Here is a 14,796-nt window from a genome sequence, read left to right as displayed (position 1 = left end):
TGCTTCATTATTATAGTGAACTAATTGTTTTTTTTGTTGCAGGTGTATGAGTTGTTATGTATATTAGATTTTAATAATGTTAGGAAAAGAATGTCCGTGATATTAAAGAAGGATGGTGAAATTAGGTTATATACTAAAGGTGCTGATAATGTAATATACGACAGATTAAAACGTAGCAGCCATGAAGAAGTGAGAATAAAAACACAGGAGCATTTAAACGTAAGTACCTGGCCACCCATCCCTGCTCTAACCTTGAAGGTCGAGTTAATTTGATGTAAAATATAGTAAATTTGACCCAGTTGGTAACTTGGTCTATGAAATAAAAATATTGTCGAACGTTAAAATTACACAAGCACTATATTCGGACCATAACGAAGTTGTGAGTGAAGTAAGCAGGAGGCACAGAACCTGTTAACATTTGAATCATTATTACATAATATATTAGACATAGGTCTCTTGTAGTCTTCCATACGTCACGGCGGTGCAACCGCTTGAATCCAGTGACTTCTAGTTGCTGGTTTGGTGTCATCTGTCCACCTAGTCAAGGGACTGCAAACGCTGCGCTTTCCAATGCGTGGTCGCTATCCTAGCATCTTGGGACCTCTACGTACATATTATATCGATTTTTCGTATGCCCCGCCTATTGCCACATCAGGTTCGCAACCCGTTGGCCTATGTCGGTTATTCTGGATGTTACATGGATCAATTGCTGAGCATTTGAATAGGGTATTCTGTAACCTGCTTACTATTGTTGATCACAATAGATCGACAACGGCTAACGTGATACATGGTCTGCAAGAGTGGTCCGCCAATTCCGAGAGGAAAAAGATTAGAATACTATTAACTACCATATACTATATTTTACTATATTATTTATACTATATTTCCTATATACTATAAACCCCCTTGAACGTTTGCAGAAGTTCGCGGGCGAGGGTCTGCGCACGCTGGCGCTGGCGTGGCGGCCGCTGGAGGAGCGCGGCTTCGCGGAGTGGAAGCGGCGCCACCAGGCCGCCGCGCTGGCGCTGCACGACCGCGATGAGCGCCTCGACGCCATCTACGAGGAGATCGAGACTGACCTCATATTGATCGGTGAGTGAGGACATTAGTGCTGAAGTCAAAGCACAGACTGCATAAACGAGTCCATGAGCGAAATGCTGCATTAGCCGTATTAAATAGTAAATAGACGTCCAGCACGTATAGTACCTACCCGACAGGTCGAAATGGCAATTTGAAAGAGAACGCCCCGCACACCCCCATAGCCCCCGTGCTATCCCGGTCATGGTAACGTGCGCATCCTGTCACGAAATATAGATTTTTGCTTGAGCATTTTGGCCGTTTACAATTTTTGCTTGATGCTTGAGTTCAAGATCTACGTGCTTGACGGTGACTGATGTGGTTTTAAATTTTTGCTTGACGCGACGTTCGGACAGTTTTCGAGATATGAGAAAAGTGCCGCTTGCTTGACGGGCACGTCAAGCACGCATCAAGCTGATTGATCAAGCAAAACAAAACTACGTGCTCGACGTCAAGCTGCTTGACCGTTTTGGAAGCCCTCTAGAGACTATTTTTTTTTAAAAGAAATATAACCAACGTAGGATTTGTTGAGTGCCCGAATTCGGGTCCTGCCGCTTAGTTGCTGAACATATTTACTTATTTATAGGTGTAACAGCAATAGAAGACAAGTTACAAGATGGAGTCCCGGAAACGATAGCGAACCTAAGTATGGCCGGTATGAAATTGTGGGTTTTAACAGGAGACAAACAAGGTAAACAATTTTACTATACAACTAACTGACACCCGGCATGCGTTGCAATGTTTTAACGACTTGCCTATTATACGTTTATGGCCCTATATCAGAAACCTCGCAATTCCCCGATAACAATTAACAACTGTGTAATCGAATAAATATCTCTTAAATCTTGTTCGCATTTACACATGCGTCGTTTAGTTGTACTCTCGTAGCCCATATTTGAAACAAATTAATTCAGTACTAGGTTCGTTCGGTCTAGTTTAATGTTGTGTTTCGTCATTTGCGTGGCTTATTCCGTTTATTCACCCTTAAACAACCACACTAAGTTGTATACTCGACGTCTCGTAAACGTGTGTACAGTACCTGGCAAGAAGCATTGTACATCGACCTTTTGAATGAGATTTCGGCTTTGTAGAGGTCTCTGTCACTCATACTTATGTGACGTTTTAACGGTCTCAACGACAGAGACAAGGCTCTACGAAACCGCTATCTCTTTCTAAAGGTCGATATACAATATTTCCTGCCCGGTACTGTACGTCTGCTGCGATAGCCTAGTGGTTAGGACGTCCGCCTTCTAATCGGAGGTCGGGGGTTCGATCCCGGGCACGCACCTCTAACTTTTCGGAGTTTTGTGCGTTTTAATTAATTAAATATCACTTGCTTTAACGGTGAAGGAAAACATCGTGAGGAAACCTGCATGCCTGAGAGTTCGCCATAATGTTCTCAAAGGTGTGTGAAGTCTACCAATCTGCACATGGCCAGCGTGGTAGACTGGCCAAAACCCTTCTCACTATCAGAGGCCCGCGCTCTGTAGTGAGCCGGTGATGGGTTGATCATGATGATGATGACTGTACGTCCAACCACCCCGGACGGCGCATTTGTGTACTATTTTTTAGTTCAGAGTGGATAGGCGGAACAGGCCTGCAAGATCCATCTTACGTCAAGATTTATAATAAGAGAGCTATCAGTTGTTTAGCCTCCAGGAGAACATTAGTTTCCTGTTGTTACAGAGACAGCCATAAACATCGGTTACTCATGCCAACTACTAACGGACGACATGGCGGAGGTGTTCGTGATCGACGGCGTGGCGCATGACGACGTGGACCGCCAGCTCGCCAAGTGCCGCGACTCCATCCGCGTCGTTAACACTTTCCTGCCGCACGGTACGTGCTCGAAAACTAATTTCAGACGATGAGAAATTCAATTTGAACCTGCAGATACAAGACAAGTATGCATATCTGTAGCTTCAATTTGGGCAACCTTTGATTAATAAATAGTACACGTTGGATACAAAACCTTGGCCAAAGCCGAATTTTGGGTAAAACGGGAAAATTCTAACTTCAGTGGCTGTTATAATTCGCCGAATACCTTAAACAAAGCTGAACTTTGGGTAAAATGCCTAAAATCTAACTTCAGCTTCAGCCCTTTCGCCGTACAATTGGCCGAATAGCATGACTTTAGTACAAAGAACTGAATTTTCATTGTTTATATATTTTGATGTATAAATAAACTTCATATTCTGTCTAAACGACGAAAACTAAACGGTTTACTAGCAATTATTTATCGATTTGATTTAAAAATGACCTATCCAACTAATAATAATAATTTGTCCAAATATTTGTCAAAGTTACCCATAGTTCTGCGAGATCTGCTGGTTGATTACGGAAAGGCTGCATCAATTATGAATTTATGGTATTTTGCTGCAACAATGCATTTTAGCCAATAGCAAGAGAGTGTAATTATAATTCAGATACAAGTAAGCCCTTGATTGCCACCTGGTAGTAGGTAAGTGATGATGCAATCTAAGATTGAAGCGGGCTCACCTGTGTTGTTTAACTGTTGGTTAATCAAAAGTGATTGTGATCGTTATGTCACTGAACTGTCATTTAAAAGTTATCGAGGAGCCGAGTACTGTGCCAGAGGCAAGTGATGGTAACATTTATCGCCTGTCAGTGACGTCGTAGCCTCGACGTTATGTCACAAGTTCCCTAACTATCGTGAACTGTGACTGTGCGCTTGTTCCGTACTACAGTCGTATTTTTTCGACATTTTGCAGGACAATTCAAAAACTATGATACATAAAAATAAATAAAAATCTGTTTTAGAATGCACAGGTGAAGACCTTTCATATGATACCACACTTGATATAGTTATCTTACTTAGAAAATTGAAAATACTAATTATTAGTTCATGACCACAATTTTTTTTTTTGTGATCTAACCCTAAATTCACGGTTTTCAGATTTTTCCCCAAATGTCAGCTATAAGATCTACCTACCTGCCAAATTTCATGATTCTAGGTCAACGGGACGTACCCTGTAGGTTTCTGTGTGATCTAACCCTAAATTCACGGTTTTCAGATTTTCCAGACAGACAGACAGACAGACAGACAGATAACAAAGTGATCCTATAAGGGTTCCGTTTTTCCTTTTGAGGTACGGAACCCTAAAAAGTAAACATAACTTTCGCCAGGTACATCGGATCCCAAGAACGGAAGTACGGAAACGGCGAACGGGGGCGGCTCGGTGTCGCGGCCGTCGCCCGGGCGCGCGGCCAACGTGAAGCTCAACGCGCCCGCCGTCTCCGTCGTCACATTTAGGTGGGAACTTAACACTCTAGCACACGACAGGTAGAAACCAACCTACACTTATACTCACCGCCTTGCCACCTCATGCCTCGCCGCCACTGCACGTGTTTGGAACTCGAAGACCGAAAACGTTTGTGTTACGATCTGCACCTGCTGACTTATATTTTTAGCGGGTTACATTCTATTGTGAATTACATCTTGCTAGCCCTCGCTTACGCTCGCTTGAAATTCGCGTCAAGCTGTGTCTCAAACTGTTGTGGACTCATTTTAAATATAAATGTATGTCGGCTAAACGCACGTGTTTGTGTGTGAAACTAGTCGAGCATACTCTGACAAATACGTGAGGGGATAGTAAACTCTAAAATAGACTCATTTTAAAAATGACAAGCATACCTACTCTTACTAAATAATTAATTTCAAATGCAAAAGTTATGCGTAATATAATCATAAGAAGATTTGTTCAAATGATAAGAAAAATCATCTGGTTTGGACTATATTCCAAATGGTGTTTGAAGTTTAGCCGATGTTTAGTTAATGTTTATTTCACGTAATAAGAAGTTCTAAGAAGTAATTTCTATCGCATAGTATCGTAATATAAACGTTACCACATGCCATTCTCTATCGACTCTATCTCTGTTTGTATCTCTCTTCTACTATTTATTAAAATGTCACCTCTTATTGTTTTAAAGTAAGAGTAATAAAATGGACTCTACAGTGACAAACTTTTAAAATAAAACTCGCCTGAAAATCGCTCGTATTATGCTGATCGGACATTACAAGACGAGCCGCACGCAAAGTATTTTTCAGTAAGTAGTTGAATAGTTTAGTAAGTAAATAAATAGTTAACAAAGAAATGCGTATAAAATCATATTTTTTATATGACAGATTGAGTACAATGCACATGTGCAATGTTAGTACAATAATAATAATTCTATCCCGGCACAATATGATTGCGTGCTGTAATATACATACAATCAGTTAAATTTTAATTATTGTTTTAACTTTATTTAACCAAACTAGCCATTTTTCAAACCCCTATTTCACCCCCTCAGGGGTTGAATTTTCAAAAATCCTTTCTTAGCGGATGCCTATGTCATAGTAGCTATCTGCATGCCAAATATCAGCGCGATCCGTCCAGTAGTTTAAGCTGTGCGTTGATAGATCAGTCAGTCAGTCAGTCAGTCAGTCAGTCAGTCGCCTTTCCCCTTTATATATTTAGATAAAAAATGGCTATGCCCCTGTCTCATGCTGTGCTCTTACATTATTTTGTGGTTGTGTGTAGCTATGGAGTCCTTGTGGTTGAAAAATATATCCTTTTTGCTTTATCGTTAGAATACTTTGTAAAACGTTGCTTTAAAAAATAATGTTAATAATAATAATATGTTGACTTTAGGATCTTTAAACAAAAATCTGTTATCTCTGTGTTTCACATATTTTTTCTGAATTTCTAACCCTCTAACTGTGCTAGACACCAAACAATGTTCACACTATTCACTTTCGACATCATTTCTTCTCTATCTATTCCATATAGGCGATAGGCACTACACATAATTCACACCTGATTACACATGTCTAATAATATTCTCTGTAGTGTACCGAAAGTCGTTTTTCATGAATAAATTTATCTTCAAATGTTATAATAATATTGAAATCGGCTTTTTGTGACGTAGCTGCTGCTAACTTTCAATGTTGTGTGCCCATAAATAATTAATATATAATAAGTGATATCGCGAAAGTCCCAATTAATGGTAATTTTCTTGTGTGTGTAATGTGGTGGGTACCCAGATCCTCTCTCTCAGAACTCGAATCAGAGAACGAGATTTCGACTATTAGGGTTTAACAGTAATTATTATCAGATGTTAGTAATAATAACTGGAGCCGACTGCTTACGTGCTCTGCGATGGACGGAGGAATCGAAACGGTCTGGACCTCTAAATCAACAATCGAATGATACAACTAGGCCACACGTCCCTCAAAAATATACGTGACAAGAAATACGGACACTTTATATTCAGGTACAAGTTAGCCCTTGATTGCAATCTCATCTGATGGTAAGTGATGATGCAGTCTAAGATGCAAGCGCACTAACCTGGCAGGAGTATGACAGCTTTTATTGAAGACAATAGACCTTTAGTTTCTACACATCTTACCGGAACGATATTGGTGTGCGCACGGCTTTGCCGGTAGGGTGGTAACTAGCCACGGTCGAAGCCTCCCCCCACCAGACCAGAAAATTTAGAAATTATAAGTTTCCAATAGGAAATTTAGAAATTATAAATTTCCAAATTTCCCCTGCCGGGAATCGTACCCGGGGCCTCCCACTGATAAGACCACAGCAACTACAGCACATTATGTGCGAAGGGGCAATCACTAGACAGCAGACGTGTTACAGCAATGAGTACGCGTCGGGCGGCGGGCCGCACTCGGCGGACGCGCTGGAGCACGGCGCCGACGACTCCAACGGGTTCGCGATCGTCGTCAACGGGCACTCGCTCGTGCACTGCCTGCATCCCAAGTTGGAGGAAAAGTTAGTAATTTTATACTCTATCTTGGGAAACAAGTTCTCTCTCTAGCGCTCACTCTGTTACTTAATTCCATACAATAAATAGAGACAAAAATTTCGAGTCCCAACCAATAACAAATATGTTTTCAAAAACTTTCCGAATTCAATTAGAAAACATAGTTTCCTTTGTGATTGGTATTCCACCACTCCATTAATCTTTGACCTATTAGCCAAAGTCTAGCGAAAAATCGCGTGTGCACTGCAATGTGGCCGAATCATTGAAACACTAGATTGATGCACGCGACTTCTTCCGCAAGGATTTAGGTTTCTACAACATCCCATGGGAACTGTTTGATTTTCCGGCATTACAAGTAGCCTGTGTCCTCCAGGATGCAAGCTATCTCTTCTCTGTACCAAGTAAATGATGCCCACAACCGCGTCGCCCGCGTGGATGGATTACGGTTATTTAAAAAATCCGTCTCTGATTTTCGAGATGAAAAGTAACACCGAAGAGGATCCAGTTCTATTTTCGCATCAGATTTATAGATTTATGGCATTTTTTAATGGAAAGTAATGACCTCCGGCAAAATAAACGAACATATACGATATTAAAAATAACTACTTTTGATTCATAGACAGAGACCATACACTTTGATCTCCTCATAAGTCGTTATCCAAGGTTAAGTGTCACCACCCACAGCATTAAGTATACAACTGCAAGCAAAAGGATCTGCCCATCAAAAAAATCTCAGTTTTAAAGTTGCCTGAAAAACCCTAATATTTATTTTAGAGTGCCATTCGTATTTAAAACGTATTGATATTTAGGTTCCTAGAAGTCGTACTGCAGTGTCGGTCCGTAATTTGCTGTAGAGTGACGCCATTACAGAAGGCAATGGTTGTCGAGCTCATCAAGAAAAGCAGGAAAGCGGTCACGCTCGCGATAGGGGACGGTGCCAATGATGTGTCTATGATTAAAGGTAGGTCCATTCTTTAGTATACAATTTGAACATGTACGTATGACTAGTTTATAGGTACATAGGTACTAGTTAGCTGTGCAGTTTTTTTACAGCTCTAAGAGACCGCAGACATAAGTATTTAATAATAGATAATGCCCGCGACTTGTCCGCGTAAGTTTTGGCTCAATGTACGAAACGAACGAATCGCTAAGGTTTTTGCTCACTCGTAAATGATAAATTATGTGTGGTGTTACCACAGATAGATAGCGAAGTGATCCTATAAGGGTCCCTTTGTACCATTTGGGGCATGGAACCTTAAAAAATTGCTTTTTTCCAGCGGCGCATATAGGCGTTGGTATCTCGGGACAAGAGGGCATGCAAGCCGTATTAGCGTCGGACTACTCGATAGCGCAGTTCCGTTTCCTGCAGCGCCTGCTGCTGGTGCACGGCCGCTGGTCGTACTACCGGATGTGCAAGTTCCTGCGGTATTTCTTCTACAAGAACTTTGCGTTCACAGTCTGCCACTTTTGGTTCGCGATGTTCTGTGGATTCAGTGCGCAAGTGAGTATTATATGAAATCCGTTTTGTCTAGGTAAAAACTACATTCTCGGCAATACACGCTGTAACGCTTGTTTCAGACGGTGTTCGACGAGATGTTCATCTCAGTGTACAATCTGTTCTACACGTCGCTGCCGGTGCTGGCGCTGGGCGTGTTCGAGCAGGACGTGTCGGACGTGACGTCGCTGCAGTTCCCCAAGCTGTACGCGCCCGGCCACACGAGCCAGCTGTTCAACAAGACCGAGTTCATCAAGTCCACGCTGCACGGGTGCTTCACCTCGCTCGTGCTCTTCCTCATTCCGTACGGTACGTGATTGTGTGAACATGATGCGCGCTGCCGGTGCTGGCGCTGGGCGTGTTTGAGCCGTTTGTGTTAAAAAAAATGTTGTTTGCAGGTACTTATAAAGACGGCTTGGCGCCCGATGGCAAGATACTATCGGACCACATGTTATTAGGCAGTGTGGTGGCCACAATATTGATCATTGACAATACAACGCAAGTGAGTTATGTATTTTGTTTACGTGTTACTATTTATTCCGTTATTTGCAATGAAACTAGTCATAAAAATGTGTATCTCTTTAATGAATCAGTTCTTATAAATTTCAAATAAAATGTTTTGTCGTTAAGGTTCTCTAGTACTAACTAAAATCACTAAAACTTACCATGAAGAGGTTAGTTGTGACCTGAAATTTGTAAAAAATAATGTTAGTTATAATATATTTTATTTTTTGTTCAGATCGCGTTAGATACGACTTACTGGACAGTATTCAACCATATCACAATCTGGGGCTCGCTGGTGACGTATTTCGTGCTGGACTACTTCTACAACTACGTGATCGGAGGCCCTTACGTGGGCTCGCTCACCGTGGCGCTCACGCAGGCCACCTTCTGGTTCACGGCCGTGCTTACCGTTAGTATCTAGAAATATAAAAATACTTATCCTTACTGACTGACTAATTTATCAACGCACAGCTTATACTGCTGGGGTTTACAGAAATGTAAACACTTTGATAGCTTTATTTTATAAAAAAGAATTTTTGAAAATTGATTAAGTTTGTATGAAAGTTCCGCATTTATCAATAATTTGTAATCAGGTATTTAAGCTTTCATTCTAAGAACATGAAGAAGTTATTATTTTAAGATTTTTGGATATGACTAACCTCTGACTATTTTCAAAAATTCCATTCGAGTGAAGCCGCCAGCTGTCGCAAATTAATTAATAAGTATCAGCGCTGGCATGGTTTAGATGATGATCCTGATGGTGCCGGTGGTGTCGTGGCGGCTGGCGTGGTCGCGGCAGCGGCCCACGCTGGCCGAGCGGCTGCGTGCGCGTCAGCGCTGGCGCCGCGCCGCCGCCGCGCCCGCGCCGCGCACGCCGTCCGCGCGCCGCGCGCGCCGCTCCGTGCGCTCCGGGTACGCCTTCGCGCACCAGGAGGGCTTCGGCCGCCTCATCACGTCCGGCAAGATCATGCGCCGCATCCCGCACGCCGACGCCGCGCTGTCCGCGCTCGCCTCGCTGCCCGGCAAGTTCCACCCGCGCTCCTCTACGCCGCCGCCCTCGCCTCCCTCGCCGTCCTCGCCGCCCTCCCCGCCCTCGCCGCGGGCGCCCAAGCAGGACCTGGATTCCGTCGACTTATGAGCCCGGCGGACGATGACGTGCGGGCCTCCTCCCGAGAAGTCGCCCTGAACCTGAGTGTGGCGCGCTGGCACCAGGCCGAGCGGACGACGACGTCTTCGCTAGCGATAGTGTCCTTTAAAAAAAAGACGTAAAATGTACAATATAAGATCGAAAGTAATGTTTGTAAATAATAGAGGTTACAAACGACTCGTAATTTTTTAATAGACGGCATAATGTCGTCGCAACTCGTATTGTGATAATGTTGATAGATTTAAAAATTCGTATTATATTATTGCCTATATTAAATTATATTTGTTGATCGAGAGTATATATTGATAGATATTTATTATGGTACGTACTAAGATTACTCTTTTATATCGGAAAGTCCCGATGTTACTTTGTATGTGTAGACGACGTAGTCCGCGACCCATCGATTAGTTTCTTTTAGTTCGACTATATCAATGTTACTATCGTTAAACGATAAAGTAAGAAAAAGTTAAAGCTACCGATACTACTGTTCTTTTCGTTCTTATGATATACAACTTTTTATTTCCCATTTTGATTTATTTCAGTTACGAGGTTAATGTTTTTTATATACTTTTTAATTGTCGTCTTATGTCGGAGACCTTAGTAAAATGTGCATTTAAAAAATGTGTCACTATTATATGCAGTTGAAATGAACCAAAAGAAAACTCAAATTGTGCTCTTTGTGTATTATTTATGGGAAGAAATTATTGTTTTTTAATAACAAAAAGCTCTGTAATCAATAATTTTCAAATGTTGTACCTTATTTGAACTGCATATAAAACACATCATTTGCTTTGGTATCAAATTTTTAATAAAAAAATTACTCTCTTGAAGTCTTGTTTCGTTATTTTTAAATACTTAACCTTTTAATTGCAATGTTTAAGTAAAGTTAAGTTGGCAAAGTTTCCTTTCATGAGATAAAAATTTGCTCGACTTGACGGGGTAACAAGCCGGGTGACGCCCAGCGAGCGCAGGTTTTATATTTTAATACAGCAGAAACGAGCTCTGCCATAACAAAATTTCATGTTTTAAAGCACCTTTTAAAAATCCCAATCCATTGTAATATTATAAATCGAAAGTCTCTGGCAGTTTATCCATTTTAATCAAAATTTGATACTGTTTAGAGATACCTCGCATCCCGAGAACGTACATAGGCATTTTGTACCGAAAAATCAAATCTTTCCCACGGGACTTTCAAAAACTAAAATTAATGTGGACACGTAACTTATACAGAACTAGCTGATGCCCGCGACTGCGTCCGCGTAGATTTAGGTTTGCAAAATCCCGTGGGAACCCGTTCCTTTTCTAACTGACTTAGTAGACTAGTTTCTAAATCACTACGATTTAGGAATGCAATTCCTTACAGCATCAGGGCTGAGGAGTTGGGTCCTCGAGTTCAAAAAGTCTACTTGGTAGGTACCTCCAATATCAATTTATAACCGACATCACCGTTTTGGTGGTCAGGTCCCGTACAGCATCACTCATCAGGATTGAGGAGTTGGAATCCAAATTTTTTACGGGACCGTGTCGCAAGATTTCTCTATTGATTAAAAAAAATTACCCAAATCGAAATCTCGGAGATTTCTGCGTACTTAGGTAGAAAAACACAACTCCTCCTTTTTTGAACGTCGGTTTAAAAAGTAGCCTATATGTTACTCGTTGGTTAATCTTCTACTTATCTGTGAAAGTCCCGTCAAAATAGGTTCAGCCCACTCAGCCGTTCCGAAGATTAGCCCGTTCAAACAAACAGACAGACAAAAAATTTAAAAATGTTAGATTTAATTATGGTACCTACAGTTCAAAAAACTATATGAGCTTATATGAAGTAGTAAGTAGTTATTTCGAAATTACAGACAGACACTTCAATTTTATTTATTGGTATATAGCTAAGGGTGCGAGCGCGAAATTTTCGTTATATTTACCAAAAAAAAATATGGTAAAATCAAGAAATGAATCCATACTAATATTATAAATGCGAAAGTGTGTCTGTCTGTCTGTCTGCTAGCTTTTCACGGCTCAACCGTTCAACCGATTTAGGTACAGGGATAGCTTACATCCCGGGGCAGGACATAGGCTACTTTTTATCCCAGAAAAGCAGAGTTCCCACGGGATTTTTAAAAACCTAAATCCACGCGGACGAAGTCGCGGGCAGCAGCTAGTAAAGAATTAATTATATTTAGGCACTAACTCATGCCCGCGACTTCGTTCGCGTGGTTTAAGATTTTTTAAATCCCGTAAGAACTCATTGATTTTCCGGGATAAAAAGTAGCCTATGTCCTTCCTCGAGATGCAAGCTATCTCTGCACCAAATTTCGTCAAAATCGGTTGAGCCGTGAAAAGCTAGCAGACAGACACACTTTCGCATTTATAATATTAGTATGGATTTTTAAAATAATTTCACTTTTTCTAGGGGGTTGGACCTCCAAAACACCTAACCCAAAAAAAGTCCTGAAATGGGACAAGGGCAAGAGAAAGAAATATACCTACCTAATGGAAAAATTGCATTAAATTTCAAATTCAAATTTCAAAGGTATAGGGAAAAGCCATTTTTTCATAAATTAATATTCATTTCACAAAGTTACTTCAAACTGTTGGGTAACTTTGTCATACCACAAATGTTCGAATAATAAAAATCTAAAGAGGTTCCGAGACGGTCAAGCGGCTTGACCATAGATTATCTACTATATACTAGGGCTTGACGTCAAGCACGTAGATTTTTGCTTGAGTCAAAGAGTATATAATCTTTACGGCTTGAGTCAAGCATTTTAAGTTTACTGTCTTGATGATTGAGTCAAGCATGTACGTGATTGATGCGATTTTATATTTTTTGCTTGATTGACGCGACTTTCACGTCGGCTTAGCAATTATTATACTCTTTGATTACCGTAAAACGGGGTGAATAGGGACAAAACTGGGAATGAGATTTGAACGTAAAAATAATACCCAAATCAGCTTAGAATTTTGGTAGCATTGTTTTTCCCTATAGTAGAATATTTAATCTTTTATTTGGCAATACTGAACCAGAGACAAATTGGCATTAAAATAACGAAAGCGTCATTGCAAAAACGTTGTTCAAAACACGCTAAGCCGTAGGTCTCAAAACTTTGTTTACTTTGACGCAGTACGAGAATAAAACAGTACAAAAATTATTAGAAATCATTAAACATTTATCTAAGAGGCGTCACAAAAGCAGATTTGTCTAAATGTTACATATTTTTCTGTAAAAAAGAAAAAATTGGAAACCAAGTGGTTTTGGCTTTGCCATGGGGATTATAGGTACGGGAAAGGGGTGGATAGGAACGCTATACTTACTGAATTGGAACGAATCAAGGTTAAATAGGAACAGTAAGGTTTATATAGGGACAGGGCTGTCACTTTAAATATTTAATAAAATTGTTCAAAAAAATTCTTCCTTCATGTGTAGTCGACTAGTAAAATTTAGTTAAATGGCATTTTACTGTTTAATATTGATAAATAAATAAATAAATAAAAATATTTTTTATTCAATTAAACTTTTACAAGTATAGGTAGTACTACACTACTTGTAACAGTTTAATTAAATAAAAAATATTTTTATTTATTTATTTTTGAATCGTCAAACCACTGATTCGGAATGCCAGCAACCAGCAAGAAACTCGGCGGTTGCTTTTTTTTAAAGATTTGATACCTACTATGCCATGTATAATAACATATAGCCTATGTTACTTCTGAATAAAATAGCTATAGAATATGGTGAAAGAATTCTCAAAATCAGTCCAGTAATTTCAGAGTTTATCGATTACAAACAAACAAGTCTTCACTTTCCTAATCTAAATATATAAAAGGAAAAGGTGACTGACTGACTGATCTATCAACGTACAGCTCAAACTACTAGACAGATCGGGCTGAAATTTGGTATGAAGATAACTATTAAGACATAGGCATCCGCTAAGAAAGGATTTTTGAAAACTCAACCCCTAAGGGGTTGAAATAGGGGTTTGAAATTTGTGTCGGACGAAGTCGCGAGCATAAGCTAGTTTTGTAATATTAGAGGATAGACGAACTTGTGTTTGACAACCCTAACCTTTTTTCCCTATTCACCCCTTTGCCATTCCGTTACACCCCGGATCAAGTATAAATAGGGACAGCATATATTTTGATTAAAATATACCAGTAATTTATCATTATTTTATATTTTTTGGATGTTTCCTTAGAATTCTTACAACCGGAGATGCTTACAAACAGTTAAAGCATCATAATTTGTACCAAAACATCCGTAAATTTCAATGCGAAGTTAGATTTCGTACCTATTCACCCCGTTTTACGGTATAGCTCATGCGCGCGTCTTAAACGTGGATTATATTCTCCACCTTATTTACTACGAAGTAGTACTTAGAAATTCTTTGACCTTATTCTCTACAGATATGTCCAGATTTGCAACAATGTCATTGGTCTGTGATTTGCAACTAGCGTGGCCCCCTCAGTCCCTCTCGCTCAAGCAGATTTTCTAACTTGTGAAATGTCATTCCTTCTACACTTCACGTTGTTTGTCAAATACTCACGTACGGATACATTTTGACCTTAGATGAATGATTTTGACAAACAAAAAAAAGTGGCCACGATGATAAGGACCAAACATAATCATTTTGTCACGTTCTAACAAGAGCTTAAATTCATTTAGCTATCTCGCTCTAACAGTAAGTGTCACAATAGGGCTACTTCTAATCCTTATTTTGAGATATTCTCTTTGCGCGCGTCAACTGTCAGTCATGACGGACGAAGACGCTTTGATATGCGACCATAGAATTAATATAAA

At 40.2% G+C, this 14,796-nt stretch overlaps 1 protein-coding gene across 5 annotated transcripts in view; it reads left to right on the top strand.

Annotated features, from left to right (window-relative positions):
* The window catches only part of ATP8B (ATPase phospholipid transporting 8B), a 71,789-nt gene extending 60,955 nt beyond the window's left edge, over positions 1-10,834 (top strand). For 4 of the 5 annotated variants that reach the window (XM_069504274.1, XM_034977483.2, XM_034977481.2 and 1 more), the window contains 12 exons: positions 43-219; positions 921-1,092; positions 1,664-1,768; positions 2,764-2,916; positions 4,225-4,381; positions 6,732-6,866; positions 7,668-7,819; positions 8,136-8,359; positions 8,437-8,662; positions 8,752-8,855; positions 9,093-9,266; positions 9,603-10,834. In XM_069504274.1, coding sequence (XP_069360375.1) covers positions 43-219; positions 921-1,092; positions 1,664-1,768; positions 2,764-2,916; positions 4,225-4,381; positions 6,732-6,866; positions 7,668-7,819; positions 8,136-8,359; positions 8,437-8,662; positions 8,752-8,855; positions 9,093-9,266; positions 9,603-9,995 — 2,172 coding nt within the window. In that variant the 3' untranslated portion in view covers positions 9,996-10,834. The remainder of the gene's footprint in view (positions 1-42; positions 220-920; positions 1,093-1,663; positions 1,769-2,763; positions 2,917-4,224; positions 4,382-6,731; positions 6,867-7,667; positions 7,820-8,135; positions 8,360-8,436; positions 8,663-8,751; positions 8,856-9,092; positions 9,267-9,602) is intronic. The other variant, XM_034977482.2, reaches the window with a different exon arrangement.
* Positions 10,835-14,796: the final 3,962 nt, after the last annotated feature.

The sequence above is a fragment of the Maniola hyperantus genome, chromosome 17 (assembly GCF_902806685.2).
Source record: "Maniola hyperantus chromosome 17, iAphHyp1.2, whole genome shotgun sequence".
Taxonomy (NCBI): domain Eukaryota; kingdom Metazoa; phylum Arthropoda; class Insecta; order Lepidoptera; family Nymphalidae; genus Maniola; species Maniola hyperantus.
The sequence above is the reverse complement of the archived record's forward strand: the minus strand, read 5'-3'. Positions and strand labels throughout refer to the sequence as shown.